At 42.6% G+C, this 25,437-nt stretch overlaps 1 protein-coding gene across 2 annotated transcripts in view; it reads left to right on the forward strand.

Annotated features, from left to right (window-relative positions):
* Positions 1 to 25,437, forward strand: part of arhgef28a (Rho guanine nucleotide exchange factor (GEF) 28a) — a 535,445-nt gene that overhangs the window by 70,464 nt on the left and 439,544 nt on the right. For both annotated transcript variants that reach the window (XM_041186008.1, XM_041186009.1), the window contains exons 3-4: positions 19,428 to 19,575; positions 20,956 to 21,249. In XM_041186008.1, coding sequence (XP_041041942.1) covers positions 19,428 to 19,575; positions 20,956 to 21,249 — 442 coding nt within the window. The remainder of the gene's footprint in view (positions 1 to 19,427; positions 19,576 to 20,955; positions 21,250 to 25,437) is intronic.

Raw genomic sequence — 25,437 nt, forward strand, 5'->3', positions numbered from 1 at the left:
CAGGTTTAAAGTAACTTGGGCATCCTCTCTCTCTCCACCTCTCTTTATCTCCTCCCTCTCTAAACCTCCACCCCTTTCTCTAGACCTCCCCCCATCTATTTTGACCCCCCTCCCCCACCGACCTCGCTACCTCCCCTTTGACCTCCTCACCTGTCTTTCTTGACCTCCCTCCTCTCTCTGGACCTCACCCCTCTCTCTGGATCTGCCCCCCTGCTCTCCTGGACCCTACCCCTTTCCCTGGACCTCCCCCAGCTCCCTGGACCTCCCCCCTCCTCTCAGGACCACCACCCCCCCCCCCCCCCCCCCCCCGGTCTCTGGACCTCCTGCCCCCTCCCCCTTTCTGGATCCTGCCTCCTCCCCCTTTCTGGATCCCGCCCCCTCTCTGGACCCTGCCTGCACTCTGGATTCCTCCCCATCTCTCTGGTACCCTCTCTCTCTCTGCTATCCCCTCTCTCGCTCTCTCTGCCACCCCCCCTTGCTCTCTCTGCCACCCCCCCTTGCTCTCTCTGCCACCCCCCCTTGCTCTCTCTGCCACCCCCCCTCGCTCTCTCTGCCACCCCCCTCTCTCTCTCTGCCACCCCCCCTCTCTCTCTCTGCCACCCCCCTCTCTCTCTGCCACCCCCCTCTCTCTCTGCCACCCCCCCTCTCTCTCTCTCTGCCACCCCCCTCTCTCTCTCTCTGCCACCCCCCTCTCTCTCTCTCTGCCACCCCCTCTCTCTCTCTCTCTGCCACCCCCTCTCTCTTTCTGCTACCCTCTCTCTCTCTGCTACCTCCCCCCTCTCTCTCTGCTCCCTCCCCCCTCCCCTCTCTGCAATCTCTCTCTCTCCCCGTATTGCCTGCAGTTCAGAATCGGCCTTCACCTTCAGGCAGAAAATTCTCATCTCAGAATAACTCCTTATCTCTGAATTGTCTGTATTTGAAAGCCTGCGAGGCTGCAATGAGTGAGAGCCAACAAAGACAGTGCATCACTGAAGATCCTTTGTTAAGGATTTTCAGACAACTACTGTGACCAGAGCTCCTTCTTCGCATGCAGGAATACCAAATTGACCGCATCAAGACCTTATCAAACTTTATCCTTTTTCATTGTGTTCCCTTATGCCAACCTTGGCAGAGACCTTATTTGTCTTGTCCTTTGTTTTGTGTGCATGCGTAGGGATTGTTAAAAAGGGTAAATCTTTAACTTTCAGATTGCAAAGTGTATGTTAAACAGTTTTGCAACTTGTTTCGAAAAAGAGGTTTCATTTCTGGTTAAAGTCTTTTTTATTCTGGTCTAGCAGTAGTGAAGGTAAATACTTGGCCATTTTGGTGCATGATTTAAACATTCAAACTTATGGTGCGACCTGTGGAGCAGTGGGGCTAGAGAAACTGTGCACTCCTTCCATCCTGCCTGTAACATGAGAGAGACAGATATGAATAAAGTAGGAAATAGTAAGGTATTAGGGTTCAGTGACAGAGCGGAAGTAATACATTCTAAATTAGGGTTACGGTGAATATAGTTGAATATGCGGAGTGTGGTAAATAAGATTGGTGTAGTCTGTAGACAACCAGCTAGGGTGGGCAAGATGTAGAGGAACAAATTTGCAAACAAATTATAGAGAACTGTAAGAGCTGTAGAGTAATTATAATGGGGACGTTAATTATCCAAATATAGATGGGGTCAGCAGTAGTCTAAAGGGCAGAGAGGGGCAAGAACCTCTAGAGAGTATTCAGGGGAATTCTATACAGCAGTATGTTTCTAGTCCAATGAGAAAGGAGGCATTTGTGGCTCTGGTTCTTGGGGATAAGTTGGACCAAGTGGATCAATTGTCAGTAAAGGGACATTTAGAGGAAGGACAAGAAGTAACCTAGAGTAGGAATAATTAACTGGGGGAAAGCCAACTTCAATGGGGTAAGAATGAATTTGGCCCAGATAAATTGGAATCAAAGATTAGCAGGCAAAGCTGTAACTGAAGAATGGGCTGCTGTTAAAGAAGAGAGAGTTCAAGTACATTCAAGATATATTCCTATGAAGAGGAAAGGTAGGTTAAAACAAATCCAGAGCTCCCTGGATGACAGAAGAGATAGAAATTAAGATGTAACAGAAAAAGTGACAGATGTCAGATGGGTAATACAATTGAGAACCAGGCCAAATATAGAAGGGAATTGGACCAGGGTGTCCCGGAGGGAACGATCCCTATGGAATGCCGCCGGGTGGGTAAGGGAAGATGTGTTTGATGGTGGCATCATGTTGGAGTTGGCAGAAATGGCCGAGGATGATCCTTTGAATGCAGGTGCTTCCAATCTCTACCCCTCCATCATTTTCACATGGTCCATCTCTGACACTTCCACTTGACCTCTCTGTCTCAATTTCTGGTGATAGACTGTCCACCAATATCCATTACAAGCCTACCGACTCCCACAGCTACCTCGACTACAGCTCCTCACACCTCACTTCCTGTAAGGACTCCATCCCATTCTCTCAGTTCCTTCACCTCTGTCGCATCTGTTCTGATGATGCTACCTTCAAAAACAGTTCCTCTGACATGTCCTCCTTCTTCCTTAACCGAGGTTTTCCACCCACGGTCGTTGACAGGGCCCTCAACCGTGTCCGGCCCATCTCCCGCACATCCGCCCTCACGCCTTCTCCTCCCTCCCAGAAACATGATAGGGTCCCCCTTGTCCTCACTTATCACCCCACCAGCCTCTGCATTCAAAGGATCATCCTCCGCCATTTCTGCCAACTCCAGCACGATGCCACCACGAAACACATCTTCCCTTCACCCCCCTCGGCGGCATTCCATAGGGATCATTCCCTCCGGGACACCCTGGTCCACTCCTCCATCACCCCCTACTCCTCAACCCCTACCTATGGCACCACCCCATGCCCACGCAAAAGATGCAACACCTGCCCCTTCACTTCCTCTCACCTCACCGTTCAAGGGCCCAAACACTCCTTTCAAGTGAAGCAGCATTTCACTTGCATTTCCCCCAACTTAGTCTACTGCATTTGTTGCTCCCAATGTGGTCTCCTCTACATTGGAGAGACCAAACATAAACTGGGCGACCGCTTTGCAGAACACCTGCAGTCTGTCCGCAAGAAAGACCCAAACCTCCCTGTCGCTTGCTATTTTAACACTCCACTCTGCTCTCTTGCCCACATGTCTGTCGTTGGCTTGCTGCATTGTTCCAGTGAAGCCCAGTGCAAACTGGAGGAACAGCACCTCATCTTCCGACTAGGCACTTTACAGCCTACCGGACTAAATATTGAATTCAACAACTTTAGATCTTGAACTCCCTCCTCCATCCCCACCCCCTTTCCATTTCTTCCCACTTCCTTTTGTTTTTTTCCAATAAGTTATATAGATTTTTCTTTTCCCACCTATTTCCATTATTTTTAATCTTGTATGCCCTGCTAGTCTTTCCACCCCACCCCCACTAGAGCTGTACCTTGAGTGCCCTGCCATCCATTCTTAATTAGCACATTCGTTTAGATAATATCACCACCTTCAACACCTCTTTGTTCCTTTGTCTGTGACATCTTTTGACTATCTGCACTTATCACTGTTTGATTGTCCCTACAACCACACCACAACCCCCCACTTCTCTCCCCAAAACCCTCCCCACCCCCCCACCTTAAACCAGCTTATATTTCACCCCTCTCCTAATATTCACTCAGTTCTGTTGAAGGGTCATGAGGACTCGAAACGTCAACTCTTTTCTTCTCCGCTGATGCTGCCAGACCTGCTGAGTTTTTCCAGGTAATTCTGTTTTTGTATTGAAGATGGCAGGGTGGGTTGAGAGAGCTGTTAATAAACCATACAGCATCCTGGTTTTTATCAATAGGGGCATAGAGTACAAAAGCAAGGAAGTTATGATAAACCTATATAAATCATACATTCAGCCTCAAAGGGAGTATTGTGTTCAGTTCTGGGCACCACACTTTAGGAAGAATGTGAAGACATTATTAGAGAAGGTGCAGAAAAGATTCATGAGAATGTTTCCAGGGATGAGGAACTTCAGTTACATAGATTGGAGAATTTGGAACTTATCCAAGGAGAAAAGTAGGTTGAAAGGAGATTTGTTAGAGCTATTCAAAATCATGAGGGGTCTGGACAGAGTAGATAGGGACAACCTGTTCCCACTGGTGTTAGATCAAGATCCAGAGGGCACAATTTTAAGGTAATTGCCAAAAGAAGCAATGATGATATGAGGAAATACTTTTCACCCAGCTAGTGGTTAGCATCTGGAATGCACTGCCTGAGAGTTTGGTGGAAACAGGGTCAGTTGAGGCTTTCAAAGGAGAATTGGATCATTGCCTAAAAAGAAAAACTTGTAGGGTTACGGAAAAAGGCAAGGAAGTGGCACTAGGTCAATTGCTCCTTTAGAGAGCCAGCACAGAGATGATGGGCTGAATGGCTTTCTGTGCTGTAACCATTCTAAACTGTGATACGAGGCATGATCATGACTTTGTAAGTGGATGACAGGAGCTTTACGTTAAAATGTAAAATTAAAATTGGGCAAGCAAGACAAAGTTCTCTTCCCTCACAAAGATCTGGACATATGGGATGGATTCTCTGATAAAGCAGTCAATGTATTTTGAGCACCTTTTGAAAAGAAAAACAAGATGATTGTCTGTTGGAAGTAGGGAAGATAGCGACAATTGAGTGCTCTGTTCTTGAGACCGTGGAAGAGTCATGGCAAGGAAGGCAACTGGTCTGTCATGTGCAGGATATTAAGTTAGATATGTATTCTGGAAATGTGCTTCTTTTACTTTGTGGATGTGAAATTGTTGTTTAGAGGTTATGCTGGGGAAGGATTGACTTTGCACCATGTTTCTTAAGGAGATTAGATGGGTGGGGTGGATTCTATTCGAGAATGCCAAGTAGAAGGAAAGGATTAATGGCATACAATTACCCTTTCTTGCTCAGTTTGCTTTGAAGGCCTGCCAGGAGACTGCTTTAGTTTAATATTAGATTTATTAGGGGACCGAGTGGTGCACTGGACTTGTAGATCATCCTTTCACTCTTGGGATGCAGCTTAAAACAGCCCCAACAGAGGAAATAGACTTCTTCCTCCTCCTACAGGATTTTAAGGGACGTTTATGGTCTTGAGCAGACACAACTTTGTTTCTTGAATGAAAGACTGAATTTTAAAACTTTTAATGCGTTGGCAGATAGTGGATGGTCTCCATCGCCACAAGGAAGGATTTTTTTTCTTGGGGTGGGGCTGGAGGGAATGGGTGGTGGAGCCCTTCTCGAAGTCATTTAGAGCTGCAGTTTTTAACTCAGCTGTCTAGACTTGCCTTAATTCACTGTGATATTCTTCAACCACTCCTTCACCTCCACATTTTGATGCCCAGGAATACAAACATACAAATTAGGAGCAGGAGTAGGCCATTTGGCCCCTCAAGCCTGCTGCGCCATTCAATAAGATCATCGCTGATCTGATTGTAACCTCAACCCCACATTCCCGCCTACCCCGATAACCTTTCACCCCCTTATTAATCAAGAATGTATCTAGCTCTGCCTTAAAAATATTCAAGACTCAGCTTCCATTGCCTTTTGAGGAAGAAAGTTCCAAAGACATATGACCCTCTGAGAGAAAAAAATTGTCCTTATCTCTGTCTTAAATGGGCGACGCCTTATTTTTAAACAGTGACCCCTAAATTCTAGATTCTTCTATAAGAGGAAGCATCCTTTTGCACATCCAAACTGTCAGGTTCCCTCAGGATCTTATATGTTTCAATCAAGTCTCCATCAAGTCATTCCCCTTGATGGGGTCCTCATTTTTGTTCCCTCAAATTAAGGAGCACAGACTTGAGCCTTGTAGTTGCACAACTGACCTAGATGTCAGATCTGGTTGGACCATTTTGAGTACCATTAGGCAGAGGAAAGTGAGGCCCAAACTTGATGGTTCTGGAGACCAGAATTTGTAGGATCATCCTGGAGAGCTACGATAATCACCAATTTATATTTTTCACTACCAGCAACCTTCTTTAATCACCTCTGCTTCCCTCTACCCTTCTCTCTGACAATAAATACAAAGAGTTCATGGATTTTTTTTGTCACTAAAATACCATCTGTTCAGTTAGCCTCTGTCCTTTTATTCACCAAGCAATTCACCTTCTATGCAGCCCCTTCCCTAGCTCTGAACAAGCACCTCTCTCCCGCCTCCTCATTTTATTTCTCTTTCCCTCTATTCTCTCTCTCTCTCTGTTTGTTTTGCTCCCCTTGTGCTGCCTCTTTAATCTCATCTTGTCCATGAGACCCAGCTGCTGCTTGCTTGACCATGTTCCAACTAAACGTCCCTCCTTGGTGCCTGTGCTAGCTGAGGGTTTACATGGTTTGCTCTGCTCAGATACTATTCTCTCTCCCTTTCTAAACTCTCATCATCACCCCTCTCAAAAACCTCGCCCTTGATTTCCCTTCTTGCAAACCTACTATACTTTCTTCTTAGAAGTCCTTGGATATGTCTTCTTCCAAATTTGAGCCCACCTATACTGCAGCTCCCTGTTTGAATCTCTCTAATCTGTTCTTACCACCAGAAAAGCCCGAACTATAGTTGGTACTGACATCCTCTATGATTGATTGTGTCTGTCATACTTTGTTCCTTCTGGCCTCCATGTGGCTTTTGCCATGGTTTAGCACATCATCATCCTCCAAGGCCTCTTTCATGTTGTCCAGTTTATTAGAATTTGATTACTCGGTCCCCCTCTGCCTCGGCCTATCTGAAACCCGTACTGAAACCCTCAACACAGCCGTGTTATCTTCTGTAATTAACTGACTATTCTAGTGCTTCTCTAACTGGCCTCCTATTCTCCAGCTTCCATAAACTGCTTATCCAACACTGCTGCCTATAAATCTCACTCGTTCATTACCAATGTCCTTGGCAACCTACAATGGTTCCTGCCCCCTAACATTTAATCGTCTCATCCTTATGTTTAAACTGTCCATGGCCTCATCCTCCTTTATTTCTGTAACCTTTTCCGGTCCTGCAATACCACTATCCTTGGAACTTTGGGTTGTAGGGGGTGGTTTAAACTAGATTGGCAGGGGGATGGGAACCTGAGGGCAAATCCAGAGCAGGGGGATGGAGAATTAGTGAGTGACTCTGAAAGATAGAAGCAGCACAGGTTAAAAGAGAGTGGAGCACAGGAATTTGGGAGTGTTAAAAGGTATATATGTAAATGCGAGGAGCAAGGTAAATAAAGACGATGAGCTGAGGGCACAGATAGACACATGGCAGCATGATATCATCGCTATAACAGAAATCTGGCTTAAGGAGGGGCAAAAATGACAGTTCAACATCCCTGGATATAGAGTTTTAAGGCAGGATAAGGAGGGGGATAAAAAAGGTGGGGGTGTAGCATTATTGGTTAAAGAATCAATTACAGCTGTGAGGAGGGATGATATACTGAATGAATCATCAAATGAGGCCATATGAGTTGAGCTCAAATTAAAAAAAAGAGCAGCCACAGTGCTAGGAGTGTACTACACACGCCCAAATAGTAGGGAGTTAGAAGGGCAAATATGTAGACAGATTTCTGAGTGCAAAAACAATAGGGCAGTAATCAGTGGGGACTTCAGCTACCCTAAAGTCAATTGAGATACAAACAGTGTGAAGGGCACAGAGGGCACAAAATTCTTGAACTGGATTCAAGAGAATATTTTTAGCCAGAATGTAACAAGCCCAACGAAAGGGGGCGCAATTCTTGATTTAGTCTTAGGAAATGAAGCTGGGCAAGTGGATGAAGTAGCAGTGAGAGACCATTTTGGAGATAGTGATCATAATATAGCTAGATTTAGCATCATTACGAAAAAGGTCAAAGATCGAACAGGAGTAAAAGTTCTAAATTGGGGGAAGACAATTTTTACAATAGCTGAGAGGTGAGCTGGCGAGAGAGGACTGGATGCAGCTATTAGAAGGAAAAACTGTCAAATCAGTGGGAGCCATTCAAAGGCGAGATTCTACAAGCACAGTGTAGACATGTCTCCACAAAGAAAAAGTGTGGTACTGCCAAATCTAGGGCCCCCTGGTTATCCAGAAGTATATATGCTAAGATAAAGCAGAAAAAGAAAGCTTATGACAGTCACATAAGACTTAATACTGTAGAAAGCTACAAGAGTATAGAAAGTACAGGGGTGAAGTAAAAATGGAAATTAGGAAGACAAAGCGAGGATATGAAAAAATATCAAGGTAAGATCAAAGAAAATCCTAAGATGTTTTAACAGTACATTAAGAGCAAAAGAATAACTAAGGAAAAGGTAGGACCTATCAGAGATGTACATGATAACTTGTGGGTTGATGCAGAAGATATGGACAGGGTTCTCAATGAGTACTTTGTCTCTGCCTGCACTAAGGAGAGAGATGATACAGACATTCTAGTTAAAGAGGGGAAATGTGAAATATTACGTACAATAAGCATAGTGAGAGGAAGCACTGAAGGGACTGGCGTCCTTGAAGGTGGATAAATCACCAGGGCCAGATGGATTGTATGCCACGCTGATGAATGAAGCCAGGCAGGAAATAGCAGACGCTCTGAGGGTCATTTTCCAATCCCCACTAGATACAGGCGAGGCCCCAGAGGATTGGAGGTCTGCAAACGTACCATTATTTAAAAAGGATGCAAGGGATAGGCCGTAAAATTATAGACTGGTCAGTCCGACATCGATGGTGGGCAAGTTATTGAACACCATTCTGAGAGACAGGATAAACTGTCACTTAAAAAGGCAGGGATTGATCAGGAATAGTCAGCATGGTTTTGTTAGGGAAGATCGTGTCTTACTAACTTAATATAATTTTTTGAGTCAGTAACAAGGAGGATTGATGAGTGTAGTGCAGTGGATGTTGTCTGCATGGATTTCAGTAAGGCATTTGACAAGGTCCCACATGGTAGACTGGTCAGGAAAGTGAGATCTCATGGGATACAGGGGAAGGTGGCAGGTTGGATCCAAAATTAGCTCAGTGACAGGAAACATTGGGTAATGATTGATGGATGTTATTGCGAATGGAAAATGGTTTCCAGTCATGTTCCACAGGGCTCAGTTTTGGGGCCCATGCTGTTTGTTACATATATTAATGATTTAGAATTAAACGTGGGAGGCACGATTGGGAAATTTGCAGATGACACAAAAATTGGCCGTGTGGCTGAGAGTGAAGAGGATAGCTGTCGACTCCAGATTGATGTCAATGGTTTGGTTGAGTGGGTGGAGAAGTGGCAAATGGAATTCAATCCAGAAAAGTGTGACGTATTGCATTTAGGGAGGGCAAACAAAGCAAGGGAACACTCAATAAATGGGAAATTATTGAGAGGGGTTGAGGAAGTTAGAGACATTGGAGCACATGTCTACAGGTCCTTGAAGGTAGCAGGACAGGCGGACAATGTGGTTAAGAAAGCATTTGGAATGCTTTCCTTTATTGGGTGAAGTATCGAATACAAAAGCAGGACGTAATAATGGGACTGTGTGAAATGCTGGTTAGGACACAGCTGGAATTTTGTGTACAGTTTGGGTCACCACATTACAGGAAGGGCATAATGCTCTGGAGAGAGTGCAGAGGAGATTTACAAGAATGTTGCCAGGGCTTGAAAACTGAAGCTATGAGGAGAGATTGGATAGGCTGGGATTGTTTTCCTTGGAACAGAGGAGGCTAAGGGGTGACCTAATTAAGGTGTACAAAATTATGAGGGGCCTAGATAAGGTAGACAGGAAAGACTTGTTTCCCTTAGGTGAGGGGTCAATTACCATGGATTTAAGATAATTGTTAGAAGGATTAGAGGAGACATGAGGAAAACTTTTTTCACCGAGAGGGTGGTGGACATCTAGAATTCATTGCCTAACTTGGTGGTTGAGGCTGAAGCGCTGAACTCATTTAAAAGGTATCTGGATTTGCACCTGAAGTGCTGTAACTTGCAAGGCTATGGACCAGGTGCTGGAAACTGGGATTCAAATGAGCAGCTAGTTTCTTTTTTCTCTTTTTGGCCAGTGCAGACATGATGGGCAGAATGGCCTCTTTCTGCACTGTAACTTTGCTATGGTTTGTGGAGTTGGGAGACTACATGGACATTTAAAAATGACATTTGGGACATGATCCCTGTACTCCTGGCCCCATTCCCGCACCCCCAATTTTCACCAACATGGGACAATGGTGCGGGCTGGTGTGGGTTGCAAGCCTGCACCCTGCATTCCTGACCTGGCCAGAGCTGTTGTGGGGATAGGCTTCTCCTAGCAATTTTCATGGAGTCAGGGCAGCTTTTTAAGGGCTTGTGGTTTATGGCTCCTCAGAGGTGTCGTGAACCTTAGATTGGATGTGGGAATCTATATGAAAGGTAAGTTCAAAATATACACTCTGTGCAGAATCACTGAACAGTATAGTAATAATAGCATGTGTGAAAATGCTTTAAAAGACAGTAATTCATTGAGTAAAAATTGCTTTTACTACAGCCCTATAAAAATGTCAATCATCTAGACCCTTTAAAGAATCAGTACCAGAAACTGTAGGAGATTGAAACCTCCATCTAATGTAAATAAACATTGTGCAATTGACAAAATAGATTAGAGGGAGAGAGATAGCTGCCAATCAAACAGTATTTTCCCTTGGGCGTAGCTGTTTCAACCGGGTAATGGATGTCTGGGTTCTCAGCCAAGCATCATTATGCATTCTTGGCACCAGCCACCCGTCAGAACAAAAATCACACTTTGCAAGCACATTCTCCTGAGGCGGGTGCGCTGAGCCGGGAAATTTCCCGACTCTTACCCACCTTGAAGATGAAAATCCAACCCTTTGTTCCTGTTTTCATCTTGTGCTTCCTGCTCCTTCCCAAGTTTTTGCTCCACCATTAGTGTCCATGCTTTGAATTCTTAGACTCCATGGCCAGAATTTTCCTGTTTTGGCGATTTGGGGGCGGGGCCCACTCGCTGACGGAAAAATGATGCGGGATGACATCGGGAGGAACCCCCAATGTCATCCCGATCCATTTAAATTTTTAGGAAGGTGGGTGGACAGCAAAATCAGCTGTCTGCCCGCTGACCTGTCAGTGGCCAATTAAGGCCATTGACAGGATAATTAAGATAATTAAAGACCTGCCTGTCCAACCTTAAGGCTGGTAGGCAGGCCAGGAGCCCCAGCGAGCTTCTGATAAAACACGAAACCTCATTCACTGGCGGGATGAGATTTCATGCTCGTGTTTAAAAACTTTAATAAAGTTTCATGCTTCTTATTAACATGTCCCATCTCGTGTGACATTGTCACATGAGGGGGACATGTTAATAATGTTTTTATTTTTCTATTTTTAGAGTTTTTTAATCTGTCACTAATTTCCCTGAAACAGCACTTAGTCTTAGGGAGATGTGCGCTCTTTCACGCGCATACGTGAAAGAGGGTACTTTGACAGCTGGGGAAATTCCACCCCCACCCCTGCACAGTAAGCTTATAGTGCTTTCCTTTGGGCAGGCCGCTGGGCGGGCCTTAATTGGCCCGCCCACTCAAAATGGCGGCAGGCCCCATTTCGGCGGTGGGGTCCGGCTGCCCATCAAGGGCAAAATTCTGCCCCATGATCCAACATTCCTTTTATAAATCCCTCTGCTTTTCTGCCGCCTTTTATTCCTTTAAGACTTCCCTTAAAATGTACCTCCCTTGATTAAGCTTCTGGTCACCCCTCCTAAAATCTCCTCCTTTAAATTGGCATGCTCTGTAAAGTGGGATGTTTTCCTACATTAACAACATATGTGCAAGTTATTGTTGGCATAGTGATGTTGGAAAAATAATCACATCACTGGTGTAGTAAGAGATGCTTCTTTTGATGTGTGGATTTAAGCACGTCATAGAGACAGAAAATGTTTGCACTGCACTTGGATGGGATGTGCTCAAGTTAAAACTGGGCACCTGCAGCAGCAAAGTTTATCACTTGGCTAAAAACAAAATAAATTATGCATAATTGTGGCATCAGGTCATGTATTTGTTTTTTGAAAGTAACCTTTCTGTTTGGTTTTTAAAGTGTAATATATGTACTTGTAGAATACTGTCTTCTCTAAGAACCTGTGTCAAGTCAAGAATAGATTTGGATAATTTTGAAAAATAGTTACAGTTTACAAGACATCAAATGGGATTCTTATCACTAAAAAACTGGAAAGACTATAAAAACTGTGTTTTGATATAAAAGCCTACAGTTCAAATCCCTACGCCCTTTCATCTTTACTTTAAAAAAAAAATCCAAATGTAAACCAGCTAGTTCAGGTGACAGTAATGGTTTCTCTGGTCTTACCATATCATCACTGAATTGGAAGATTGAATGATTTATGCAGTTGTTAAAAATCCATGTTGTTCTATATTATGCAACTCACTTTGAAATCACCACTACCCCGTGCAGTAAATGATTTTATTTTAAGAGGGTGAGTCCCATTTTTTTTTAGGTATTTCCTTTGTTCCCTGTGGTTTTATCTTGTCGCTCAGTACCACCTCCAGCCAAATGGGTGTGCAGACGCATCCAAGTGCGCCTGTTTCCTGGTCTCTGTCAGTGCTATTTAAAACCAGTGCCACCTGAGAGCACTGCAGGGTGATCATTCCTATGTTTGGACAAGCAGTTTGTTTCTTAACTCCATCCCGCCATATCATAATTGAGTATGTGAAAGACAAAGTACCAAGCTGCACTTAATCATTGTATGTTGAGGCTTCACCTTTTTTGGCCACTGTGCTGGTGCTGTAGAAACTGTTGAGATGGCCGTTTGATCACAACAACAATTTTGTTCATATCACATAAAAAGATTACATTATAAGAGCTGGAATTTGAACCATACCCTATTAGATGACGTGCTCAATGATTCAGGATTTGCAAACCTGAGAAAGGGTGTACTATTATCAATGGATTCTGACAACTACAGAAGGTGCTCCTGTGGTTTATGACATTAGAACCAGCCCAAAAACCTGATGTGCTACACCCACTCCAACTTATTCAGGCAAAGAGCATTGTTCTCCAATTGCTGATGTTTTTTGGAGAATGGATGGAATCAGGAAAGGTATTATTTTGGACACATTTGTAAAAGCCTTGTGATGGGTCAGAAGGAAAATGAACTTTGTAGGTTGACTGTGAAAATGGTAATTTGACCAATAACCATTTTTAGAGGTGCAACCTTGGCAATCTACAAAAAATTTCTGTATTTTAAACATTAACTGCTGATAATTTGATATAAGGAAGGCTCTAAATGTAGTTTAATTTCTTAAAATTCAGTAATGCCCACAGTGCATCAAAGTTTATGTAATTAATGAATTTAACAAATTTTAGGTAGTCAAATGGTTGCTGTATTAAAAATTGACTCTACTTTTTGTAAATGATTGCAGCCAGGTTGAAGAAATTCACAGATATTGTAACATGTCCTGTTTTTAGTGAGTGTGAGATTGAGATTTTGTAGGTGTTTATTCTTTTGGCTTAAGAGGAAAGTTGTAATGAAGCTCCAACAGTTGATTGAAATCTTTTTGCTGTGTTCAAAGAGGAAAGCAAAAGTGGAGATCATTTGAAAATATTGGTGTGTAGTTAGAAAACTGGTCAATGTTCCTCCCTTAACCAGTAACACCATAAAACAGGCAGCTAATGTGCTTATAATGCACTACTAGCTACCCTGACTAATTTTAAGATAATCAGTCAAGCTCGTAACATGATTCATTTACGCTTATTAGAAACGATATACATTCATATGCATGGACCCATTCTCTGCAAACAAAAGGAATATGTTCAATCCTTGCGTCTTTTTTCCATTGCCCGGGAGTTGGCAAGCCTGTAGTTCCCTGTTGCTTTGACCATGGAATCAGAGTCAATTTACCACCTAATCAGCCAACCCTTTTCTCCTGTAGTATAAATTGTTGTGCTCATTTGAAATTTGGTGTTCTTCTGTTTGTCCTGAAGAATACAAGATAAAAAACTTCAGCAACATGTCTCTCTTTTCAGCAATATTCAAAATTTTAAAATTTCTATAACCTGGCGTCTGATTCCACGCAGCTGATTTTTGTCATAAGCCTCATGCGGCATCTGATCAAAAGTCCATGTATGCCATTTCTGCTGCATTGTCTATATTTTTTTCCTAAATTCTTCAATGAATTCTATAACGTCAGTTAAACGTGGGGCAGGATTTTGCCTTTGGCGGGGGCAGTTGGGAAGCCGACCACCACTCGCGATTGGCACCACACCGCGCTTTTACGTGGGCGGGCCAATTAAGGCCCGCCCAGCATGGAACGCAAGTGGAAGCACTGAGCACAGCCTGTGTGGGTAGGGGAGGAGGTCGAGGTGGTCTAGCGCGAACTTCATGCATGCACAGGAAAGAGTGCTTCAATCTCCCTGAGGCAGATGAAGCGCTGTTTAAAAAAAACTAATAAACAAAATAGAAATGTCATGAAACATCTCCCCTCATGTGACTCTGCCACATGAGCAGGGACATGTTTTTAATTCAAGTGTAAAATTTTTATTTTATTTTTATTTGCTTTAAGAAACCTCATCCCACATGTGGATGAGGGTTCCTAAAAAGTGCAAAGGCCGCTTGGCATTTTCACCTGCCCGCCAACCGCAAGGTTGGACGGGCAGCATAAATTTGAATTTAATTACCTTTTTAATGGCCTTAATAGGCCTTTTAATTGTCGGTGGGTGTGCTGCCGAATGAAATATTGCAGGACTGTGCAATGACGTTGGGACGCTCACCCAACGTCATCGTGCATCATTTTATGCTCAGCTGGGTTGGGCATGCGCCCGCCCACCGAGCTCAATATTCTACCCACGGTATTTTTAAAAGTTTGTACTATTTTTGATAACATGCTCCATCCCTAGCTGTTTTGTAACCCATTCTTTTGTCAAAGATTTTAGTATTTGTGTTACCATCGACATTAAGCAAACTGGTCCACGGGCCCCCTGGATTATTTCCATCACTTTAGGGATTGCATTTTCTGTATGTCAGTAGTTTGGCACTATTCCTTTATCCCTGAAAATATATTGATACTGCTGCTTCTGCTGTCTCTCCCTATTTCTTTGAGTATCTGTGAATGGAATCCATTTGGACCTGGGGTCCTGTCTTCCTTAATTATGGCTAGTTTGTGTACTGTCTGCTTTCTTTCCACCATTGGTTTTGCAATATTGTACTGACTTCTGCTGTTATCATTTCTTTTTTGCTACTCTTCAGTGAAAGCTGAAGGAAAATATATTCAGCTTCATGCCATTTCAGCATCATCTCCTGTAAGTTTATTTTGACCAAATTTTTGAATGCCCCTGTTAGGTCTCTTCTTAACCTTCTCTGCTCTAAAGTAGAACAATTCCAACTTCTGTTTGTTCTTATTTCATAGTAGAATATCTTTCAGTTAAACTCTATTGAGCAGTCCCCTCTCTCTCTCTCTCTCTCTCTCTCTTTCTCTTTCTGTCTCTTTCTTTCTCTCTCTCCCAGTCTACACTGTGTAATACCTAATACTTGCCAAATACTCGCAGAGGAACAAAGGAAAGCTCATCTGTAATTACCTTTGAAGAGCACATAAAGCCATTTTTTGTCATGGAAATGTTTAAAAAAAGGCCCTGGCTTTCATCAATCCTATATGTCTGTTTCCTACAGATTGTTTGTTTTGAATGGCTGATAGAATCAGGTAATCTTATGACACAGAAACAGACCATTGACTCTATCAAACATGTAGTCTGTACTCATGTTTTCCTCCAATTGCGTCACCCATTCCCAGTCCACATCCCCTTGACTGTTCCTCTCTCTTGAAACAGTTATCAAATTCCCTTTGCCAAATAAGAGTTGATAAATTATTTTACAGTGATTTATGATAGCTATTCCAGATTCTAACCACCTCTGTGGTTTTTTAAATTCCAAACTTTTTAGTGGTTATCTGAAATTTGTGCCCTATCATCACTGTCTCATTGACTAGTGGAAATAACCTTTCATTATTTACCTAATTATAACATGGTCAAAACAATTTCACAATCTTGAAGTGTTTTGTCAGATTACCTTCTAACCTTATTGGCTCTAATGAAAAAGGCCTGAAGTTCTCAAATCTGTCTTCACAACTGTAACCAGTCCATCCATGGTATCATCCTGTCATCATTCTAATTAATCCACATTGCACCTTTTCTATTGTTTTCATACCATTCCTGTAATGGGGTGATCCAAACTGTAAAAGTTACTCCACTTGCAGCTGAACAGAGGTTTTCCATCAATCTAACTTCTGGTTTTTGTACTCTATGCCTTTAGAGTGAAAATCAAGGATGTCTTTTGTCTCTTCTTTGGAACACCTGTTTGCTGAATTAAAATGCTTAGTTTCCTATGGGTTAAGTGAGTTTCTAACATCAAAAAGCCTTTGCAATGCACTATGTTGCGTATTCGTTGAAAGAGAATAGAAATGTCATTTCTTTTGATTTGAAACATATTTTTAGGTTTGATTTACTTTGCACTCTCAATGTGATCCCAAGGCTGCTGGGATTGCTTAATCTTGCCTTTCTTGGCTGTTAGCCAATTTTAACTAAAGTCTATAGCCAGGCTTTCGAGCTTGAGTACTATTGGTTCCAAGTGGTGCAAAAAAAATCTGTTACAGTTTAATACATCCAAAAGCTGAAAATGCATAAAGAACCTTGAAGTTGGATCAGTTCAAATGGATAGCATTGAGGAAACTCTGAACAAGTAGTTCGTAATTAATTCCATTTGTAAAATGAGGTGGATTTACTGAATTTAGGGTGAGTTTGCAAAATATTTTTGACCTTTGCAACACAAGCATTTCAAGTAATGAGTGCCACAGGCAGAAGTGCAGAAACCCATAAATTTAATATCTCAAAAGATAACTAACAGACTTGAAGAAGAATGGTAAGCACGTTGCATTTCCAATAGCAGGTGCGTATGTTAGCTTTTTTAAAAATGTTTTTATGCACCTTTGATTCCTTTAGAAAGTACAAACCATCCCAGTCTGGCACTAATCACTAATTACCATAGAAACATTGAAACCATCTGAAATATTTCTAGGAAGTGAGATGTCGGTGAAGTTTCCTGTCTTAGTCACGTTACTGTGCTGTTTCTTTGTTTCTAAATGTCTTCCTGTGTTTTTTTAAAAATACATTGTTTTGTAGATTGTTTTGGCATTTTTAGGTTTTTTTTAGTGAAAGGGATGGATGTAGACAAAGTCTAGGTCAGCATTACCCTCTGAATAAGGTACAGCAAAGTTGCAGCACAATTCTTGACATTCACAAGGTGTATTTTGAAACATAATGGTGCAATGGTTAATAAATGGCCTGTGGCCTTTAATAATTTTTTGACGAGATTTCGAATATGCTGTGTCTGAAAGTATTTATAGTTGACAGTTTGCACTATACTTGAAGAGTGCACATCAAAGGATTACTGTCAGCAATAAGGGAGCAGCCGTTTTCCATGGCCACTTATTTTCACATTGTACCATCTGTTAACTGGCTTAAAAATGGGACTCAGCAGATTCAAAGCTACAAAGCTGAAGACAGTAAAGGCAATACACAGTGAGACTTGTTTTCATAATCCTCAAATTTGTAACAAATTCTAATCAATATTTTGAGGTTTCTGCATTTTCTATTGTGACTATTTCTTTGAATTCAGATTTATTGCTGGAAGCACTGAGGTCAGTGGCAAAGCTAAATTTTTTCATCTGTGCCCGTGTAAAATGTAATTTTGCCCTGTTTTTCGGAAGGGGCAGGTGTTTCTAAAATCCTTGTTCTCAATGCCCTCTGACCCTCTTTTTTTGGATTCAGGCTGCTTTGCACAAACATTACATGACAATGGCTGGGGATAGGCAGAGAAGAATCAGAGAGTTTAATAATGAACTACGTTAGTGAGATGTACGAGAGACAAATGGATAAATTGTGGCTGGCGCATTGTTTTGTGCAAAATTTATGCCTCAGTCTTCTGATTTGCTGCATATGGTTTTGGGCTTCTTGGCCTAGATGGATTTGTACCCACAGTCGAGGAGAAAACGTCACAAGAACGCTCACCCCCATTTTTCATAGCCTATCACCTTCTATGATCTCTGTCTGCACAGAAGGAGCAGGAGATTACAAAACTCATGTGCTCCTATAGAATCTAACAGAAGCACCTGAAAGCCCCACAATAGCCTAACTCCAATGTATGGTCAAGAAGGTAAGTTTAGTGGTGGATTTTCAAGGGAGAGAAGCAGCAATGCGAAGGAGTTTACGGAGCGATATTAGAGGCAGGATTTTTTGGTCGGCATGTGGGAGCGGGCCCGACACGCCGACGTGTATAATGACCTGCGATGATGTTGGGCGTGCGTTCCAATGTCATCGCGCTGTCTCGCAATGTTTTGTTTGGCAGGTGCCTGCCAGAGTCGGCAGCACGCCTGCCGATGTGTAAACGGCCTATTAAGGCCATTAAGGAACTGATTAAGGTAATTGTTAACACTGCCCGTCCAACGTTAAGGTTGGCAGACAGGCAGAAAGGCCAAGTAGCCTTCACATTTTTTAGGAAACCTCATCCACGAGCGGGATGAGATTTCCTAAAGCTTTTAGTAATTAAATTTTTAAAAGTTCATAAGTATAAAAACATGTCCCATCTCATGTGAGATGTTTAAATAAATTTTTAAACCTTTTATTCATTATTTACAATAGCTGCCTCAGGGAGATTGAAGCACTCTTTCGTGCTCATGCACCTCCCCCCTGCCCACAGGTAGCGCTGAGCGCTACGACTTGTGTCTTATGCTGGGCAGCCCTTAATTGGCTCCTGCCAAGCCCACCTGCCGCCTGAAAAATTCAGGCCTAGGTGATCTGCTGTTTGTTTCTCTTTTTTTTCTTGGGCTACTAAATGATGGAGTATGTATCTGCTGAATTCAGCCAAATTCAACCTCATCGTCACTCCGTATCTAACATCTACATAAACAATTTCTAGCAGAGGTCATTGGGTGGCAATCGGGAGCGAGAACCTTAACTGATATTTCTCATCCCTGGCTAGGGATGCTAAATCAATTTAAAGACTACTGCCCCATATCACCCATTTTTACCTTTAGAGAGAAAAGCATTTTACAAACTTCCAATTTAAAAACTCTCCGACTTGTATGGAACTTAGTTAGACTTCTGGAACTATTTCATCTTCTCTTTTCACTTTCCCTTCCCTTTGTGCTCTCACAGTTTGACTCAGTAGGTTACTACCTGGTTTCATTTTTTTTTAATCACCTCTGACTTTAAAGGTAGATAGGTTTACTTTGCTACCTCTGCATGTGAAATATTCTCTCTCGTTCCTCATTCCCCAAATGAAGATCTCAGACCTACTTGATATTTCCCGTTACTGTTTTGAAATAACAGTACACCACCAATATCTTCTTGCTGTGTACAATTAAATCATCGTGCAAAGCTTTCCAGCCAGTATAAATTTGATATGTGTATGAGAATTAAATCTTGTACTTATTCTAAAATGGTTTCCCATGTAGTGTGAATGATTAGATCCTTTTTTTGTTTTCAGGGGCAGCAATCTATGCTAGCAGTGTTTGAAGAGACCTGCCCTTTACCTGAAGATGCACAATTGTACTTTGTGTATGAGGGCTCAAGCCAGATGCATGTAACTATGGCACAGAGACTTAATACTAAGACACTGGAGTCAGTCGTTCCGGGTAAGCATACAGAACTGGATACGTTATTGAATGTGATGTACAAATACATGCAAGTACTTTTTTAATGTCTGATTTGTGTGAACATGTAGATGGTGAAAAGTTTCTGTTCCCTTGTATCCAAAACTTATATTGAGATTACTGTCAGGGTCTTTTTTTAATCAAATTTAGCATATGCCATTCATTTAGGAAATTGTAAAATTGTGAATTTAGACTTCCAGGGAAATATAATTAAGCGTGTATGACAACAGCATCTTATATTTATAAAGCACCTGTAACACAATAAAATGTCCTGCAGGAGTGCTCACATCTTCACAGGAGTGTTATAAAGTGAAATATGAAAACAAGACACATGAGGAGATAGTAGATAAGATGACCATAAGCTTGGTCAAAGGATGCTTTAAGGAGTGTCTTAAAGGAGGAACTTGAGATAGAGAGACAAAGAGGTGTAGGGAGGGAATTCCCAAGTATAGGACATGGGCAACTGAAAGCACGCCCACTAGTGGTGGAGTAATTAAACCGGGGGAGGCTCAAGAGGACTGGAGCTGGTGGAGATTAGAGATGGGGGTGAAAGTGAGACCATGGAGGGATTTGAAAAGAAGGATGAGAAATTTAAAACCAAGACATAGCTTGACTGAAAGCATAGTGGTTATGTTACTGGGCTAGTAATTTAGTACTGTATTTGTCATTTTCTGTATTCATATTTATTCATGGGTTTTGTTGCAGGTCACGATACTCTGGAAGAGGCCTGGGCTTTTTTTTAAATTCATTCGTGGGATGTAGGTGTCGCTGGCTAGGCCAGCATTTATTACCCATTCCTCATTGCCCTTGAGAAGGTGGTGATGAGCTGTCTTCTTGAATCGCTGTAGTCCATGTAGTATAGGAACACCCACAGTGCTGTTAGGGAGGGAGTTCCAAGATTTTGACTCAGTGACCTATTTTCGAGTCTAGTTCCAAAGATGCGAGTTTAAATCCCACCCATGACAGCTTGGGAATTCAAATTCAGTTATTTAATAAATCTGGAATAAAAAGATAGTCTGTTAACCATGAAACTACCAGATTATCATTAAGATATATCTGGTTCAGTAATGTCTATTTTTAGGGAAACAAGTCTACCATCCTTAACCTGTTTGGCCTACATGTGACTCCAGACCCATAACAATGTGGTTGATTCTTAACTACCCTCTGAAATAGCCTAGTAAACCACTCAGTTGTACCAAACTGCTGCAAAGAAGCATAAGAATGAACCTGCAATCTTCTGACTCATAAGTAAATGAGCCAAGGCTGACACTTAAATATATTTATATTATTTAATATTGCATTATAGCCAATTCTGTATGTGTCATTTTCTGTATTCGTATTGATTCATGGGTTTTGTTGCAGGTCATGATACTCTGGAAGACGTTACAGTTTCCGCCTGCATGTGTACAGAAAGAAATTCAGTATCTATCCTTGGTTGCAGTAAGATAACCTACACGGAGGATATAGCATCAAAACTAGCTCAGGTTCTGGTTGAAAGTGCTGACACAGTGACTTGCACGAGTCATCTGACTCTGCTTGAACGATTTGGCCTAACTATAGAGGCTCTGCAGTCTTTAGATGAGAAGATGACTGCTGCTTTTGAACACCTAGAGTTACCACCGTCTTGGAATCTGCTTGGAAAGTGGGCAGGACAAGGTAATTATATAGTTGATCTTTAGTTTACATAATGGGAGTCGGCCCCCTTGAAAAGGGAATGTTGTGCTTTTCAAATTTTGCAGTAGATAGAAAGATCTGTTATGAGGGAAGTTAAGGGTTAAAATGGATCAAAGGACATTGCTTACAATGTGCAAAGAATTATAGTAAACCTGAGGACTGGTATAGAGTTTCAAAAAGCACCAATGAATGACCAAAAAGTTGATTAAAAAGGGGAAAAATAGAATATGAGAATAAACTAAGCATGTATATAAAAACTATTGTAAGAGCTTTTACAAATAAATAGAGTAGCTAAAGTATACATGAGACTGTTAGGGGTGGAAACATGGGAGAAATTATCATGGGGAATGAGGAAATGGCAAAAACATTGAATAAATATTTTGTGTCTGTCTTCACAGTAGAAGACACAAATTACATACCCAGAATAGAGGATAACCAACAGGATAATAAGAGTGAGGAACTTAACGTAATTGATATCAGCAGAGAAAAAGCATTGGTGAAACTTAAGGGACTAAAAACTGACCTGATGACCTACATCCTTGTGTTCTAGAAGAGGCAGCTGCAGAGATGGTGGATGCACTTGTTATGAATTTCTAAAGTTTCCTAGATTCTAGAATGGTCCCAGGGGATTGGAAGTTAGCAAATGTAATGCTGCTATTCAAGAAATCGGGGAAAGAGAAATCAAAGAGTTACAGACCATTTAGCTTGACAGCAATCATTGGGAAAATGCTGGAATTTATTATTAAGGAAGCACTTAGAAAATCACAGTATGATCAGACAGAGAAAATATGGTTTTACAAAAGGGAACGATGTTTGACAAATTTATTAGACTTTTTTCAGGACATAGCTAGTAGGGTTGATAAAGGGGAACCAGTTGATGATGCCAGACCAAAGGTTAATATGCAAGATAAGAGCTCACAGAGTTGTGGGTGGAGTTATGGTTAATGGATAGGAAGCAGAGAAGAGACATAAAACACATTTTCAAGTTGGCAGGCTGTAACGAATGGAATACTGCAATGTTCAATGCTGGGCCCTCCACTATTTACAATGCATGTTAATGACTTGGATAAAGGGACTGAGAGTAATGTATCCAAGTTTGCTAATGATGCAAAGCAAGCTGAAAATGTAAGCAGTGAGGAGGATTCAAAGAGACTGCAATAAGATATAGACAGGTTACATGACTGGATAACAAGGCAGCAGGTGGCGTATAACATGAAGTGAGTGGTCATTAAGAACAGAAAAGTGGAATATTGTTTAAAAGTTGTGGAACTTCTAAATGTTGATTTTCAGAGAGACTCCACCATCCTTGGGTATGTCCTGTCCCACCGGCAGGACAGACCCAGCAGAGGTGGTGGCACAGTGGTATATAGTGGGGAGGGAGTTGCCCTGGGAATCCTCAACATTGACTTCGGACCCCATGAAGTCTGATGGCATCAGGTCAAACATGGGCAAGGAAATTTCCTGCTGATTACCATGTACCGCCCTCCCTCAGCTGATGAATCAGTGTTCCTCCATGTTGAACATCACTTGGAGGAAGCACTGAGGGTGGCAAGGGCACAGAATGTACTCTGGGTGGGGGACTTCAGTGTCCATCACCAAGAGTGACTCGGTATCACCACTACTGACCGAGCTGGCCAAGTCCTAAATGACATAGCTGCTAGACTGGTCTGCGGCAGGTAGTGAGGGAAACAAGAGGGAAAAACATACTTGACCTCATCCTTACCAACCTGCCTGCTGCAGGTGCATCTGTCCATGACAGTATTATTAGGAGTGACCACCACACAGTCATTTTGGAAACGAAGTCCTGCCTTCACACTGAGGACACCCTGTATCGTGTTGTGTGGCACTAACACTGTGCTAAATGGGATAGATTTTGAACAGATCTAGCAACCCAAGACTGGGCATCCATGACGTGCTGTGGGCCATCAGCAGCAGAATTATGCTGTAACACAATCTGTAACCTCATGGCCCAGCATATCCCCCACTCTACCATTACCATCAAGCCAGGGGATCAACCCTGGTTCAATGAAGAGTGCAGGAGGGCATACCGGGAGCAGCACCAGGCATACCTAAAAATGAGGTGTCAACCTGGTGAAGCAATAACACAGGACTACATGCATGCCAACCGCATAAGCAGCAAGTGATAGAAAGAGCTAAGTGATCCCACAACCAATGGATCAGATCTAAGCTCTGCAGTCCTACCACATCCAGTTGTGAATAGTGGTGGACAATTAAACAACTCACTGGAGGAGGAGGCTCCACAAATATCCCCATCCCCAATGACGGGGGAGTTGAGCACATCAGTATAAAAGATTAGGCTGAAGTATTCGCAACAATCCTGCCAGCAGTGCAAAGTGGATGATCCATCTCGGCCTTCCTTGGAGGTCCACAGCATCACAGATGCCAGTCTTCATGCAATTCGAGTCACTCCACATGATATCAAGAAACAGCTGAAGGCACTGGAAAAGGCAAAGGCTGTGGCCCCTGATAATATTCTGGCAATATTACTGAAGACTTGTGCTCCATAACTTGCTGCGTCCCTAGCCAAACTGTTCCAGTACAGCTACAACACTGGCATCTACCTGGCTATGTGAAAAATTGCCCAGGTATGTCCTGTACACAAAAAGGTCATCAACACTGCTATCAAGTGGCACTTGCTCAGCAATAAGCTGCTCAATGACACCCAGTTTGAGTTCTGGCAGGGCCACTCAGCTCCTGACCTCATTACAGCCTTGGTTCAAACTTGGGCAAAAGAGCTGAACTCCCGAGTTGGGGTGAGAGTGACTGTTCTTGACATCAAGGCAGCATTTGACCGAGTGTGGCATCAAGGAGACCTGGCAATCTGAAACAAAAACAAAAATAGTTGGAAAAACTCAGCAGGTCTGACAGCATCTACAGAGAGGAACACAGTTTTGAGTCCGTATGACTCTTCATCAGGGTCATACAGACTCAAAATGTCAACTGTGTTTCTCTCCATAGATGCTGTCAGACCTGCTGAGTTTTTCCAGCTATTTTTGGTAAATGTTGATGGATGTTTTTGTCACTGGAAGGCTGTTTCCTTCTGCAGGGCGCAATACTAGGTGGTCCTGCTTTTTGTGATTATATATCTTAACGATTTGGGTGTAAATATAGGGGGAATGATCAAGAAGTTTGCAGACGACACAAAAATTGGCCATATGGTGCAGCTGTAGACTGCAGGAAGAAATCAATAGACTGGTCAGGTGGGCAGACAAGTGGCAAATGGAATTCAATGTAAAGAATTTTGAGGTGATACTTTTGGGGAGGTCAAAAAAGGCAAAGGAATACATAGTAAATGGGAGGATACTGAGAGTTGTAGTGGAAGTGAGGGACCTTGGAATGAATGTCCACAGATCCCTGAAGGTAGTAGGACAGGTCAATAAGGTGGTTAAGAAGGCATATGGAATCCTTTCCTTTATTAGTTGAGGCATAGAATATAAGAGCAGGGAGGTTATGCTGCAGCTATAAAAAATATTAGGCCACAACTTGAGGATTGCATGCAGTTTTGGCCACCTCATGACAGAAAGGATGTAATTGCATTAAAGAGGGTACAGAGGAGATATACGAGGATCTTGTCAGGACTGGAAAATTGAAGATTTGAGGAAAGATTTGATAGGCTGGAGTTGTTCTTGGAACAGTGGAGGCTGAGGGGAGATTTGATTGAGATGTTCAAAATTATGAGGGGCTAGGAAAGGGTGGATGGGAAGGGCCTATTTACTTTCGCAAAGGGGTCGGTGACTAGGGGACATTGTGATTGATAGCAAGATTAGAGGACATTTAAGGAAAGTTCTTTTCACCCAGAGGGTGGTGGGGGTCTGGAACTCACTTCCTGAAAGTGTGGCTGAGGCAGAAAATTTCATCTTATTTAAAAGTCGCCTGGATGTGCATCTGAAGTGCCAGAACCAGCGGGGCTATGGACCAAATGCTGGAAAGTGGGATTAGGATGGGTGGCTCATTTTCTTGGCTGGTGCAGAAACAATGGGCTGAGTGGCCTCCTTCTGTTCTGTAAACCCTCTATGATTCTATGACAAGAGGAACCCTATCTTCGTTCTGGGAGGGAGGGGAAGGGGTGAGGGCAGAAGTTCGAGAAATGGAATCGGACATGGTTGAGGGCCCTGTCAACCACAGTGAAGGGAATCCTTGGCTGATGGA

The sequence above is a fragment of the Carcharodon carcharias genome, chromosome 4 (genome assembly GCF_017639515.1).
Source record: "Carcharodon carcharias isolate sCarCar2 chromosome 4, sCarCar2.pri, whole genome shotgun sequence".
Classification (NCBI taxonomy): domain Eukaryota; kingdom Metazoa; phylum Chordata; class Chondrichthyes; order Lamniformes; family Lamnidae; genus Carcharodon; species Carcharodon carcharias.